This window comes from Siphateles boraxobius, unplaced genomic scaffold, assembly GCF_051911475.1.
Source record: "Siphateles boraxobius isolate OS27281-9 unplaced genomic scaffold, OSU_SipBor_1 56, whole genome shotgun sequence".
In the NCBI taxonomy this organism is placed as follows: domain Eukaryota; kingdom Metazoa; phylum Chordata; class Actinopteri; order Cypriniformes; family Leuciscidae; genus Siphateles; species Siphateles boraxobius.
In genome coordinates, this window is record NW_027509182.1 from 11,398,683 (window position 1) to 11,413,727 (window position 15,045).

At 36.7% G+C, this 15,045-nt stretch overlaps 1 protein-coding gene across 5 annotated transcripts in view; it reads right to left on the reverse strand.

The window, feature by feature from the left end:
- Window positions 1-2,233: 2,233 nt before the first annotated feature.
- Window positions 2,234-15,045, reverse strand: part of smtnb (smoothelin b) — an 86,771-nt gene continuing 73,959 nt past the window's right edge. For 4 of the 5 annotated variants that reach the window (XM_077206785.1, XM_077206784.1, XM_077206787.1 and 1 more), the window contains 5 exons: window positions 14,082-14,255; window positions 13,874-13,994; window positions 11,990-12,141; window positions 6,003-6,172; window positions 2,234-3,593 (listed from right to left, as the gene is read on the reverse strand). In XM_077206785.1, coding sequence (XP_077062900.1) covers window positions 6,025-6,172; window positions 11,990-12,141; window positions 13,874-13,994; window positions 14,082-14,255 — 595 coding nt within the window. In that variant the 3' untranslated portion in view covers window positions 2,234-3,593; window positions 6,003-6,024. The remainder of the gene's footprint in view (window positions 3,594-6,002; window positions 6,173-11,989; window positions 12,142-13,873; window positions 13,995-14,081; window positions 14,256-15,045) is intronic. The other variant, XM_077206783.1, reaches the window with a different exon arrangement.

The following is a 15,045-nucleotide window of genomic DNA, read 5'->3' on the forward strand; positions in this document are numbered from 1 at the left end:
CGGATGAAAGCAAATTTTGCATGTCATTCGGAAATCAAGGTGCCAGAGTCTGGAGGAAGACTGGGGAGAAGGGAATGCCTGAAGTCCAGTGTCAAGTACCCACAGTCAGTGATGGTCTGGGGTGCCATGTCAGCTGCTGGTGTTGGTCCACTGTGTTTTATCAAGGGCAGGGTCAATGCAGCTAGCTATCAGGAGATTTTGGAGCACTTCATGCTTCATCTGCTGAAAAGCTTTATGGAGATGAAGATTTCATTTTCACGACCTGGCACCTGCTCACAGTGCCAAAACCACTGGTAAATGGTTTACGGACCATGGTATTACTGTGCTCAATTGGCCTGCCAACTCTCCTGACCTGAACCCCATAGAGAATCTGTGAGATATTGTGAAGAGAAAGTTGAGAGACGCAAGACCCAACACTCTGGATGAGCTTAAGGCCGCTATCGAAGCATCCTGGGCCTCCATAACACCTCAGCAGTGCCACAGGCTGATCGCCTCCATGCCACGCCGCATTGAAGCAGTCATTTCTGCAAAAGGATTCCCGACCAAGTATTGAGTGCATAACTGAACATAATTATTTGAAGGTTGACTCTTTTTGTATTAAAAACACTTATTTTATTGGTCGGATGAAATATGCTAATTTTTTGAGATAGGAATTTTGGGTTTTCATGAGCTGTATGCCAAAATCATCAGTATTAAAACAATAAAATACCTGAAATATTTCAGTTGGTGTGCAATGAATCTAAAATATATGAAAGTTTAATTTTTATCATTACATTATGGAAAATAATGAACTTTATCACAATATGCTAATTTTTTGAGAAGGACCTGTACTGTGGTACTTGCTATCAGTAACCTGTGAAATTAACTGAGAATCAACCAAAAAATAATCTATTCTACTATACGATTTGTGAATAATCCCTATCAGTAGGGTGTTGAACTCTCCAAATGTCCACCAAATTTCTGCATTTCAGCAGGTTATTTAAAGCCTGTACAGACGCAATTCTGGGGGGAGGATGAGTGGATAGTCTATCCAAGTAAGGGCCCAAATAACAATTCAAATCTCCCCCGATTATTATATTGGAATTACTCTCATCAGGGAGTAGGTCAAAAACCTTCTTGAAAAAATTAGGGTCGTCAGTGTTTGGACCATAGATGTTTAAGAAAGTCAGCAGGAACGAGTTTATAGTTCCAGATACAATAATATATCTGCCATAAGGATCAGTGGTCATAGAGGAAAGTTTAAATGGAAAGTTTTTCCGAAACAGAATGGCCACCCCACGAGCACCGGAAGTGAACGGAGATTGATTGATAGACCTGTGATATCCAACTGCATCTCAATCTACGCTGCTCAGTCGCTTTAATATGGGTCTCCTGTAGAAAAATCACATCTGATGATAATGATTTAAGGTGTCTAAATTTAAATGTTTTTGAAAGAAGTCTCTTCTGTTCACAAAGGCTGCATTTATTTGATTAAAAATACAGAAAAAACATGTAATATTGTAAAATAATGGTTTTCTATTTTAATATACTTATCATTTTCGGCATCATTATTCCAGTCTTCAGTGTCACATGATCCTTCAGAAATCATTCTAATATGATGATTTATCAATGCTGCAAACAGTTGCGCTGCTAAATCTGTTTACTAACCAGTGATAATTTTTTCAAGATTCTTTGAAGCTAAAAAAAACAGCATTTATTTAAAATAGAAATCTTTTGTAACAATATACACTACCGTTCAAAAGTTATTTTTTGCTTTCCTTTTTTTGAAAGTTATATTCAGCAAGAATGTGTTAAATTGATAAAAAAGTGATAGTAAAGATTTATATTGCTGGAAGAGATTACTATTTTGAATGCTGTTCTTTTAAACTTTTTATTCATCAAAGAATCCCCAAAAAAGTATCACAGCTTCCAAAAAAAAAAATATTAAGCAGCACAACATAATAAATCAGCATATTAGAAAATGTTTTCTGAAGGATCACGTAATGATCACACAAATAAATTACATTCAAATAGAAAACCATTATTTTAAACTATAATAATATTTCACAACTTTTTCCCCCCTGTATTTTTGATCAAATAAATGCAGGCTTGATGAGCAGAAGAGACTTCTTTCAAAAACATTCAACAAATAGTCGTGTTTCCAAACTTGTGATCGGTAAACGTTGTTCTTTTGTCAAAAGTAGCACTCATGATTATGAATCGTATCAATAAAGTGCAATAAATGGCAAACACATTTCTTGGGTATCATTTATGGTTTTAATGATAACTATAAGAAACCATAGTGTAAGGAAATACTGAGTGAACAGCAGTTTTTGAATAAGTGTACAAACAATTATGTTCACCATTGATCGTGAATTAATGCTAGTTTGATCTACTCATGCAACCTTCAAGTACCAAGCAAAGTCACTCTTCTGGTGTGGTTGCTGCAGATCATTCAATTATGCGCAGTCATTAAAACAGTTTAAACTAAATCCATCTTTAGAACCAAATATATAAACATAATTGACCTTTTCATATAAATTTACTACTAATACATTATTATTATTCTCAAATTGACTCATGTCTCCTAGGGCTACTCATACATACACCGTTTAAATTACACTTCTCTATTGGCTGAAAGCCGCGTGGTAAAGATTTACACAAACAGAAACTTAATCAGCGAGACAGCTTTATGTTTCAGGGACAGATATCTCTCCTTTCAAATGAAGTTTAGGAATATGAACAAAATATACTCATCCATAAATACGCACCATCCATTAGTGCATGCAGCTGTATGTGTTTTACATCACTTCAAAATATGAGGAACAAGGCTAATGTCCGACACTTCCGGGTCTGTGCGTGTTCAGTGTAAAACTAAACGTTCAATTAGAAACATATCAATAATTAGTTGAGTGAAAAACACATTTGAAAAACACTAAAATGGCTGAAGCCATAACAAGCAGTGAGATTAATGTTCTTGCAACGGTTTTAAATAAACACAATATCGTATACAGATGAAAAAACTTCTTTTTTTTTTTAAACCAAACTAAAACTTCAAGTAAGCTTGTGAAAAAGCATGCAGGTCTGAGCTCCGTTAACAGCGACAGTACCGTGGAACAGGTTTAAAAGCATTTAAAACCACAGATGTGGGCAATCAACATAAAATGTTTCGTTTTTAACACACATTGACACATTGCTAAGAACCGTACTTCTTTTTTTTTACCATCAATAAAACATTTTGGTACATTTTACTGTTTTGGATCATGCTACAGTTCGTTTAAAAGCTCCGTTAAAAAAAAAAAAACTCTCATTCATAAAAAAAATACCCAATATCTGGTTACAGGGGGAATAGTTTGGATCTGTCTGGAAAGTAAAGTAAACATTTTTAACTGTTGAAATGTAACAGGACAAGTTTAAAAAAAATGAAATGCAAGCACGCGCTGGTAAAGCTTCAGTGTTGAGTCTTCTGCTGAGCTCGGGCCAACATCATCTCATACCTGCGGAGATGGTTCACCAGCGACTGCACGTACGTGAACACACACTTGGAGTCTGGTTTCTTCCCCATTATCATCATGTCCTCAACCTCCACCAGGGGCATGCAGTTAGCATAGGCCCTAATGCAAAGAGACAACGACAGGCACAAATTATACAAACGAAATGATCTCTAATGCGCTGTATATGCAGCCTACACACTACACACATGATCAGCCTGACCAACTGTGTGCAGAGAAACTACTTTATTCTTACAGTTCAGCTATAGTAAATTTTATGCACTCAATTACCACAGAAAATCATTCCGTGGGGGGAAAAAAAAATCTAATTTTGTTTATAGAACTGCATCTGTAATGCAACGAGGCTGGAATAACAGTTTTGAAAATCATGTTAACATGAGACTAGCATGATGAAATTGGTTTTAAAGTATAAATGAGTCTACAGAAAAATAGAGCTATTTTACATATTAGGAACCTTGCATAAATTACAACCCATTTAAAAGGAATATATATATATATATATTTATTTATTTTACACTCAAAAATAGAAACCAAATATGCATTTAGTTTTGTGAAAAATAAAAATGCTTATTTTTCCTTGAATGGTATGAATGGACATAAATATACAAATCTATTTTTATGTTAGGAACCTTCCCTAAATATAAAATAAATATTTTCATATTTGTTTTGTATAAATGCACATTTCAGTTTTTAAAACCTTCAAAATTCATAAAAAGTATTTACACATTTTGACAAAAAAAAAGAAGAGAGAAACCAAATATGCATATAGTTTTGTGAAAAAAGTTCTCTCAATAATATTATACTCGTTTTTCCTTCCATAGTGTGAATATAGGTCTACATAAAAATAATGACTAAATGAATAATATGGATATATTTTATACTGTATGTGAATGTGCAATTTTGTATAAATGCATATGTATGTTTTTAAACCTTTCAAAATGCAACCGCTCCATAAACTTCCATCATGAATGCATTATTGTAAACGGATTAACAAAATTAGCAAGATTGTCAGTGGTAACCGACGGCAACAAGAGAGCTTCAGTTGTATTGAATTCTGTAAAATGTGCTAGTTTTTAAATTCAAGGTTCTTGTAAAAGCAAAAGAGAAATCTTGTGAAAGCAAACATTTAACATGTGCCAGGAACAAGCAAAGAACACGGTTTGCTTCTGTGTAGTGTCCGATGTGCTGTTTAGAGCGCTAGCTGAAGCGGTGTGTGTGAGGACGTCAGGCTTTGGTCCTGTCGTTTCACATGTCTATGTGCAGGACCATGTTTGGGCAGTTTTTGGTCTTCAGTGCAGTTTGTCGTTTCCCTCCCACAAACCGGGCAAGCTGGCAGACGCACAATATTTTGTTATGCTAATCGTCAGAAACTGACAAACAGCATGCCGAGGAAGACCTGGTCACGGTGCGTGTGTGAGACCGAAAGGCCTTACCTTTTAAGCCGAATGTCTAGGTGTGGTAAAACTAACTTACAGTTCTCTAGGAAGTATTTTGGCACACTTGAAAATATCTAACTAAGTGAAACCTGCCAACAAATGTTGCTAGACCTTCTCAGAAATAATTACTGCAATAACGACTGGTGTGACAGTTTCAATCTCAATGTTTTCTCCCAGAATGCATTCTGCTCCATGTGAAATAAAACATCTTTTATTAAGCTTCCCGTCATGTGAGTGTATATAATTTAACACATTAAGTACAATTCAAAAAAATGTATGAGTAAATAAATGAATGGGCTGCACAATATAACAAAGTGAAATTAATATTGCGATATGGCTTCATGTGATGCATAATTAATTAGATAAATATATGTGCTGATTGAGATATTAGTTTTATATTGATATTTTGAATCTGTTTCCCAAGTGGAAAAAAAAACTATACCAAAATGTATTTAAAATACATTTATTTCATACTAAAAATCCATTGGCATATTTACTGACATATAGTATTTATATCAGTAAGTCTCAAGCGATAATTAAACTTTATTTTGAGTACTTCTTTATTGCACAATGCACATTTCCTTAAAATTAAGCCTAAAATGTGTTTTAATAACACATATAGTAAGGAAAGTCTTTAAACGCGAGACATTTAAAGTGTACTTGCGTTTTAAATGTATTTTAGCATACTTATATATACCAAAATGTATTTGAAATACATTTATTTTATGCTTTTTCACTAGGGTTTTAATTTTATATGAAAGAAAAAAAGAAGAAAATGAGAAAATTTCTACATTTAAAAATTTTAATTCTGTTTTTGTTTTAGTTATTTTAGTGCATCAAGTTGAACTAAATGACAAAGAGAAATGTTGCATATAAGCGTATAAGTATTTGATTTTATTTCAAGAGACGAAAATGGTTTTAGTTTCCTATAACCAAATAAAGTGAAATATTTCAGAAAAAATGTTGAATCCTTTCAATCCATTTTCACTAAAGATAAAAGAATGTTTTTAAAGGTTTGTTGTTCAGCTCAGATCCCGTCCGAGCGGCGTTCCTCATTATCTGATCTGGCTCTCACCGTTTTGCTCTGAGTTTTGACCCTAGGAGGAGTTTTTGGTTTTGACCAAGCCCTTCAGCACCAATCCCCTGTAGAACTCCTGGAGGTACGTGTACACGCACTTCCAGTCCGGCTCCCGCATCCGCACCATATCCTCCACATCCAAAAGCTGCGGACAGTCGGCCAGCTTCCTACTCTCACGGAGACGAGGCCACAGAGGAAGAAAAGAGGATCGAGAGAGGACGGAGAAACAACAGGTGGAGTGGGAAACACGAGGGCCAGTGAGGGGAGAGAGATGACACACACAAGACAAAAATCAAAAAGCCCACATTAAACTCTGACAGTGTTTTCATGCTTTACAATCACAACAAATACATGTGCAAAGACAAACAACAACAATGCATCCATTTGGTGATCTCATTATGCAAAATAAATGTGCCTGTGAACAAGAACATACAGTATGGGGACAATAACAGCAATGCATAGAGTGACAACTAAACGTGTAACCCTTCAGCCTGTCGAGTGTCTGAAGCTCAGTGACGGCTCATGCAGACTGCACTCTTTAAAAGACACACATCTGTTACTGCTCGTAAAAAATCACTACCATCATAGATATTAGATAGTCTTAAAGGTACAGTAGGAGATTTCTGAGAAACAATGTTGATAATTGAATTCGACACCCAAACAAACAGACCTTTCATTGCGCCGCCCACAAAAATAAGTAAGGGATGATGTACATTAAGGGGGTTATTCTGAGAGAACCACCGGCTGGATGTACATCATCTCACTTATTTCATGGCTACTTGCACATAAGTAAATAATTAGACACGAAATATTGATCAGTGTTTAAATATTTTATTAGGTCTTTAAACGTAAAGCTTCCGCGGGGAGAGCAGTTGCAAGTTCGAAACTAAACGGACATTTAAGAGATACGGTATACAGTCATACCACTTATTACACTGGATTTCGCCACATAAATAATTATGGGGATAAGATGTATTGATTTCAGATTAAACTGTTTTAAAATCGTACCTGTTTGTATCTCATAATCCAACAGTGTACACAACAACAGTCACAAAATGGCAGCAACTGCGTTTATATGAAACAAGAGAGAGCGAGTCCACGATACTGGATTAAATAACTACACAAAATATTGATTCGACTGAGTTTTATGAATTTATTAGCTCACCAAACACAGGCGTATAGCGCTGCTGACCTCAGTGACCCGGATGAGCCTGCGTTTCTGTTTTGAGGGAATGTTTTGTTATGTGGGAATAACTTACCGCTGAATGGCACGACTGAGCAATCAGAATCAAGTATTCCACAGAGCCGTGTAAAAACAAACACTATGCAACACAGGCAACGACTAACAGCTTGTGCAAGTATGGATGAACTACAGTAACATCTTGGTTCTGTGAAACTCCCTTTTCAGGCCTTCCCACTCTCTAACGTGTGTCCAGCGCTGGAAAGCTTTTACAACATTAATGCGGTCCTAAAGCTCTTGCCTGATCGTGGGCCTACTTTTTCCACTTATATTGTTTGTAGAATTGATGTTCAATTGACCCTTCGCAAAGACCCGCCCCACTTAGTTACTGTCGCTATGTCCGACAAGCTACACCGCTCTCACGCACACATCATGTTCTCACGCAGTGAAAAATGCATCGCGGATCAGAGAGGAGACTGGCAATACGCTGACAGACAGGACAGACCAGGTTACTTTTCGGTTACTTTTGATATTAAACATATTAAACAAAGACTCACCTTTCAAATTTGCTCATTTTTAAAAAGAAATTCAAACAATAAATACCGTTTTGTGGCTCTTTAATGTGTCTAGTTCATTTATAGCATCAAATAAACATGAATGAACATAAGAAGGAATGTTGTTTTAACCGCGGAAAGGCGTCAGTATATTCAGTTTTTCAAGTTCAAATCCTCCCATGTTAATCTACTAACTCTCCTGACTGCTTTGTCGGACAAAATGGCGGATGGCGAAGTATGATTGGTCAGATCAGCTGTCAATCAAGCTCCCTGCGAAGGGTTCATTGATTGTCCAATTAATGTTTCGTGCACTTGCGCATGCGGAGGACTAGAGTGCCTTTCAGACAGGACGGGGAATGCGCGGCGCTGCACTTTGAAACCCATTAATTTCAAGGACTTCCAAAGATACATAACAGCTAAAAGTGTATGCACTATGCAAGCACTATATACAGGATTCACCCTATTATACTTTATCGACACAAATTGATAAGTCAAACAGCAAACAGCCATCCAAAAATAGTCTATAAATAGTCTGTCTTTGAGTTCACTTGAACAAGGGTTAAATTACTCGTCAGGCTACAGAAGAATAACATAATTCCTCCGTTCAATTAGGCCTAAGACATCGAGAGTCACGTAGACCTATAACAACCCAGCCACAATAATTGAGAACATGCCTTACCTTAACACAGAATGGATTTCAAGGACTTCGCGCCCAGATCAATGCCCTCCAACGTTTATATTTTTTCTACGAATCTGAGTTAACATGTACTAAACATGATTGGAGTTTGCAGCGCAGCGCCAGCACTTCTCGATGCTCATGACAAGAATAGCATGTGTAGTTATCTTTATTGAAGTGAATTAGGTTTAAATCGCCGTCAAATCGCGTTAAATAGGCGTTAAATCGCCGTAGGGTTTAGCATGAATGAAATATATTTTTGCTATTTTACACATAATAATCCACGATGATCAGATTACACAAAACTGAAATTGCACGTAAAAATAAAACAGTGTCAATATTCTTTGAGACCCCCAAAATTTCGCAAATCACTTTTTCAGGGGAGCCCATGTCTTAAGCGGAGCCGAGCTGATTGGCTCACTCTCTCTCCTCCCCATCATGAGTGGACACACCCCCTACTGCTGATTGGCTCACTCTCTCTCATCCCCATCATGAGTGGACACGCCCCCTACTGCTGATTGGCTCACTCTCTCTCATCCCCATCATGAGTGGACACGCCCCCTACTGCTGATTGGCTCACTCTCTCTCCTCCCCATCATGAGTGGACACGCCCCCTACTGCTGATTGGCTACATTGCCAATTTGATGATTGGAGTGTTGTAGTGCTCGGTCTGACCTCCGTTTCCCAAAAGCAACAATGGTTGGAACTATGTTCATCATTACCAAGTTCAACAGAACTTGTGACCATAGTTGGCTAACAATGCTTTTGGGAACATCCCTGATCGGTTCAATCCACTTTGTTTGTTTTTATAGCCAGTACTATGTACAAACACAATTTTTTTCCCAGCACACACTCAACAGATGTCTAGGAAATATTCAGAAGATTGTTTGTTTGGGTGTTGATTTACATTTTCAACAGTTTCTCAGAAATCGCTTAATGCACCTTTAAGGTGTTTTCAGACCTGTATATTATTTGCTTTGTTTTAAAACAGGGACTTTATAAATAACAAATGCTTTATTTAATATTTTCATTGTTAGTTCATGTTAACTTAATTTGACCAAAAACAAACAAGACTCGTGTGATTTGAGGCGAGTAAACGGTGAATCCACCTTCAGGCTGAATAGCACTAATGACTCGCAAACTGAAGCAATTACAGATGGTGCCTTTAATGATGACGACAGCCAGGGGTAGTGAGATAAACCAGTGCTCACAGTCAGGTGAAAGAAGATCACATGAGAAAGTGTCTGGAATTACCTGGACACAAACCAGCCAGGTCAAAGGTCAAGAAAGGGGAAGCAGGTTAAGGCCTATTCTCAGGTAACCAAACAACACTGACTTTGAGTAACGCTCCTCCGTTAGCAGACACTATCTGGATGTTTCTCGTTTAGAAAGGAGCTTAAAATGCATGAATGTTATGTTACTGGGAAATGGAAAAGGAAAGGAATAGAGGAGAAAGGTAAATAATCATTTAAAATGCTAGTAATTAGGGTTTAGTTATTTAAGTGGACCTGACCAAAGGAAATGACAGCTATTAAAAGATGATTCATCTCAGAGGACTGGAGATGCAGATCGGATGAACTTGTTAATAGGTTTGGTTGTATTAAAACAGGCTCAGAAACAAAACAAAACAAACATATAGTTATATAGTAACAATACCATTCAAAGGTTTAAGGTCAGTATGATTTTTTAAATACTTTTATTCAGCAAGGATGCATTAAATTGATCAAAAGTAACAGTAAAGACATTTATAATGTTATAATCATCATATTACACTGATTTCTGAAGGATCATGTGACACTGAGGACTGGAGTAATGAAGCTGAAAATTCAGCTTTGATAACAGCAAATAATTCAATTTTACAACAGAAATCAGCTACTTTTAAGTATAATAATATTTCACAATAATACTGTTTACTGTATTTTCTATCAAATAAATGCAGCCTTTTTGAGACTTCTTTCAACAACAACAAAAAAATCTTACCAGTCTGTTTGCCTAAGTGTGTTTTTTGGAGTTTGACAATAATAGAAACATGGGGCAATCCACTAAGAATCAATTGCACACGCTGTCTGCATAGTTTCATAATCTGATTCACTAAAGAAATGATGCAAATCAGGTATTGCCACAAACACGCCCACAAATTGATTGCATGGCACAATAGAGTGCATTAGTGCCCGTCTGCTTTTTCAGCGGCGTTGGTTCCAGAAATATGTTTTCCATTATTTCTCTCCAAAATCTGACAAAAATACAAAGGTACTAGGCTCTAGTGAGGAAAAGAACTCCAAACTGCATAATCCAATTTAAAAAAACGATGGAGAAATATAAACCTACTCATTTAAAACTGTTGATTATATCTATAGAAACAATATATTTTACGTTTATTGCAAAATATGCATATAAATACAAATATTTAAGTAGTCTGGGCGGAGCTAAAGAGGTCTTTTGGTGATTTGTTTTCTGTAACTGTAGTGGAATTTTCTGTGCAGAATTATGGGTAATAGAGTTTTTCACCTCAAATTCTGCTGTTAAACAACTTTCAAAATAAGTTGAAATAATGCAGCTGACGGCTTTAACAGCAGCAAATACCATTGATTAAAAACCTTGTAGCTCACAGTAGGGCTGTCTTTATGTTAAATTAAATTTCCCTACGGAGAAAATGGAGGTTTTACTGAGGGTGCAGCAGAACTTAATCTGGCAGACTTTACTGTGACTGTACAGCATCACTCCAGCGCTGAGACATCCAGACACTTCGGCTCATGATGCAGAATATATTGGCCTGGGTATAATGTCATTAAAACTATGTACACAAGCACTCCTTGCCCAAAATAATCTGCTCACTACCATCTTTCCATCTGTGGTAACAGCAACAAATTAATTGCTTCAGGCCAATGTTTCTGAAATGCCTTATTTGTATTGAAGGGAGTGAGTGTTTTCTATTTTATGTAACTTGTCAGTCAATCCATAAATTCATATAAGAATGCATTTTATAAACAGTGCTATACGAACACATTTGTGACCCTGGATCATAAAACCAGTCACAAGTAGCACGGGTATATTTGTGGCAATAGCCAACGGTACTTGTATGGGTCAAAATTATCGATTTTTCTTTTATGCCAGAAATCACGAGGATTTTAAGTAAAGATCATGTTCCATGAAGATATTTTGTAAAGTTCCTACCGTAAATATATAAAACATTTAGTTTTGTGAGTGAATGCAGCACAATCGCGAACATAAATGGACAAGTTTAAAGTTGATTTTCTCAATGTTTCGATTTTTTTGCACCCGCAGATTCCAGATTAGTTGTACCTCGATCAAATATTGTCCTATCCTTGGACAAATGGAAAAATTGAACCATGTGACTGGTTTTGTGGTTCAGGGTCACATTTAGCAAGAACATACACCTGCTAAAGTTGGACTCCGAGGGTCTGTGAATAATGTCAGAAGCTGCAATTGTTTAGTGAATTCGCCCCATTGTGCAAACAGTCAGATCCAAATTTGAATTGTATTCCTGTCTGTCGTGTTATGGTTCCTAATTCTTGCATGTATTTGATGGTGTGATCTGAGCGTATGGACTCACTCTGCTGTGCTGAAGGCCATCTCGAAGTTCTGCCTGCGGTTGCTGGGACTGAGGCTGGAGTAGTCGAAGGCCTCGGGAAAGAAGTTATGCACCAGAGCACAAAACGCCATCCCGTCACTCCAGCTGGAGGAGAAGTTCTGGATGTCCACATTCTTCGTGACGTGTAGGAGAGAGAAAAAACATGAAGACAGAGAGCTGGTAAGAATGTACTCTGCTATTGAAAAGTTTGGGGTTGGTAAGGTTTTTAAATGTTTAAGGAAGTCTCAACAAGGCTGCATTTATTTGATCAAAAAAATGTGAATTTCGGATAACTTTTCACTCTTTACGTCTATTCTAGCAGAAGCAGAGATGACACGGAGCTGTTGTGCTGTAAACTAACCTAAATGCATAGGGTATGTCAGGTTTTTATGATTCGCAAACTTAGTTGGACAATTTCATTTAGAGACATGATGACTAACATTAAAACTTAGCTTACTAGTCAACTAACTAACATTTTACATAATGTTATATTAATATGCAAATGAAACACAAACAAACAGATCCAACTCTGAAATTGCAGTTTATTATCGAGTCAACTAAGAATTTACAAACAATGCAAAATCTACATTAATTGCAATGTTCTTTCACAGAACTCGGCCTAACATATAGCAGTCTTGCCTCTTGGATGCGCGCGCATACGGTATTGTTTGTATACAAGAAACCTGTGAATAGAATATTTTGTAAAATGTAATTTATTCCTGTGATCAAAGCTGGATTTTCAGCATCGTTACTCCAGTCTTCAGTGTCACATGATCTTTCAGAAATCAGTATAATATGCTTATTTGATACTCAAGAAACATTTCTGTTAATCATCAGTGTTTTGCTGCTTCATATTTTTGTAGAAACTGTGATGCATCTTGTCCAGGATTCTTTGTTGAATGGAGTAAAAAAAAAAACATTTTTTTTTATTTGAAACAGAAATCTTTTGTAACTTTAGAAATGTCTTTACTGTCATCTTTGATCAATTATATGCACCCTTAATGAATAAATGTATTAATTTCTTTAAAGAACAAAAAAAAAATCTTACTGACTCCAAACTTTGAATGGTAGTGCAAATATACAAATACAACACATCTTAACCTGTTAAGCTGCAACACCACTTTTGAAAAATCCCCAGAAATGACATACCCAAACTAAAACAGATACAGTTCATGAACCCTTTGTAGTAAAAGCACAAGTATGATCTCATTTGAAAGCTGACACCTGGCAGTTTATTGTAAATGTAGAATGAATTATTCTCATAATGAAAAAATTGTTATAAATAGCTTCAAAGTTTTGTAAAGTTATTATACATTGATTTTTTTATGGAATATCTTCATAAACATAATATTGAAGTTGGCATTGTATCAATCAATGAATGCACTGCAGCTAAAGCCACATGTCGGACCATGTTATATTTAAAATCTGAAGATGACAAGTCTAAAACTCTGTATTTAGTTAAATGTTTTTCAAGATCATGTCATGTGACTTTATTTTGATTAGACTCTAAAATGCAAACTGATGTTTATTGTCATCTTCTAAGCGTCTATAGAAATAGTGTGAATGAGAAATCATAAATGAGTAAATAATGACAGTCTGTTCCTCACACAAAGCTATTGTTTTACTTCAGAAGGCTTTATATAATCACACTAATGCACTATATTACAAGTATTCCCAGTCCAAATGTTTTTAGGGCAGTTTTGTGGTGCTTTTTCATCTTTTGAGCTTGATACCCCCAGACTTCGTTCACTTTTTAATGGTAAGCACATGCTAAATAATTGTGTTAAATGCAAGAAAGAAAATTCAGAGTGCTTTGGAACGACTTGAGGGTAAGCAAATGATGATGTTTTATCTTTCTCCTGTTACCTCATAGGAACGGGTCTTGGATCTGCACCAGTCCAGAAGCATCTGTTTGATGGAGTTTGCGTTGGGGACACCGAAGCTCGTGGAGCGCTGCACCTTGTTTACTTGAGTAATTGCTGAGTTGCTACAGGCAGAAAGAGAACTGTTGTTGAATATGTGGTACTTCCGTGAGCTAAATGAGCCTTAACGTGTGTGAAACGCATGCGCTCACCCTCCAGAGCCTCCAGTGTTCTCAAGCTTCTCTATCATGGCTTTCCGAGCCTGAGCGGCTGAAGTCTTGGGTAACGTCTGAGCCCTCATCAGCTCGGATCTCTCTGCCGGTCTGCGCTCAACAGCTGATGATCTACTTGAGCTACGAGACGTGTTGTCCTCACGGTCAAAAACACTGAAGGAAATCGACAGAGACAGAGAGAGACAGAGATAGATAGAGAGAGAGAGAGAGAGAGAGAGAGAGAGAGAGAGAGAGAGAGAGAGAGAGAGAGAGAGAGAGAGAGAGAGAGAGAGTGAGAGAGAGAGAGAGAGAGAGAGACAGAGATAGATAGAGAGAGAGAGAGAGAGAGAGAGAGAGAGAGAGAGAGAGAGAGAGAGAGAGAGAGAGAGAGAGAGACAGAGATAGATAGAGAGAGAGAGAGAGACAGAGATAGATAGAGAGAGAGAGAGAGAGAGAGAGAGAGAGAGAGAGAGAGAGAGAGAGAGAGAGAGAGAGAGAGAGAGAGAGTGAGAGAGAGAGAGAGAGAGTATGACAAAAGACCCAAAAAACGCTGAAGGATTTGTAGCTGGTGTGCTGTGCTTAATGTTTTAGTGGAAGCCATGATGCATCATTCAGGATTCTTTGATGAATATAAAGTTCAACATTTATTTCAAATAGAAATTTTGTAAATATAAATGATTTTACTCTCACTTATTAATGCACTCTTCTTGATGAATAAAAGTATTGATTTTAGGGATGCACGATATATAAGCCACCATATCGGTATCGAACGATATATGTTCATTTTTAATTTTATAGTTATCGGCCTAATAAAAAAAAATTGACCGATATAGTAAATCCGATAAATAACGGATTATTTCCTCCAGCTGTGACACTTCAGATGCGCATTGTTCAACATTATGATTTTGAATTGCTTATGATTGGAATCACTTCAAAAAATGAAAATACAGTTAAGTGCAACATG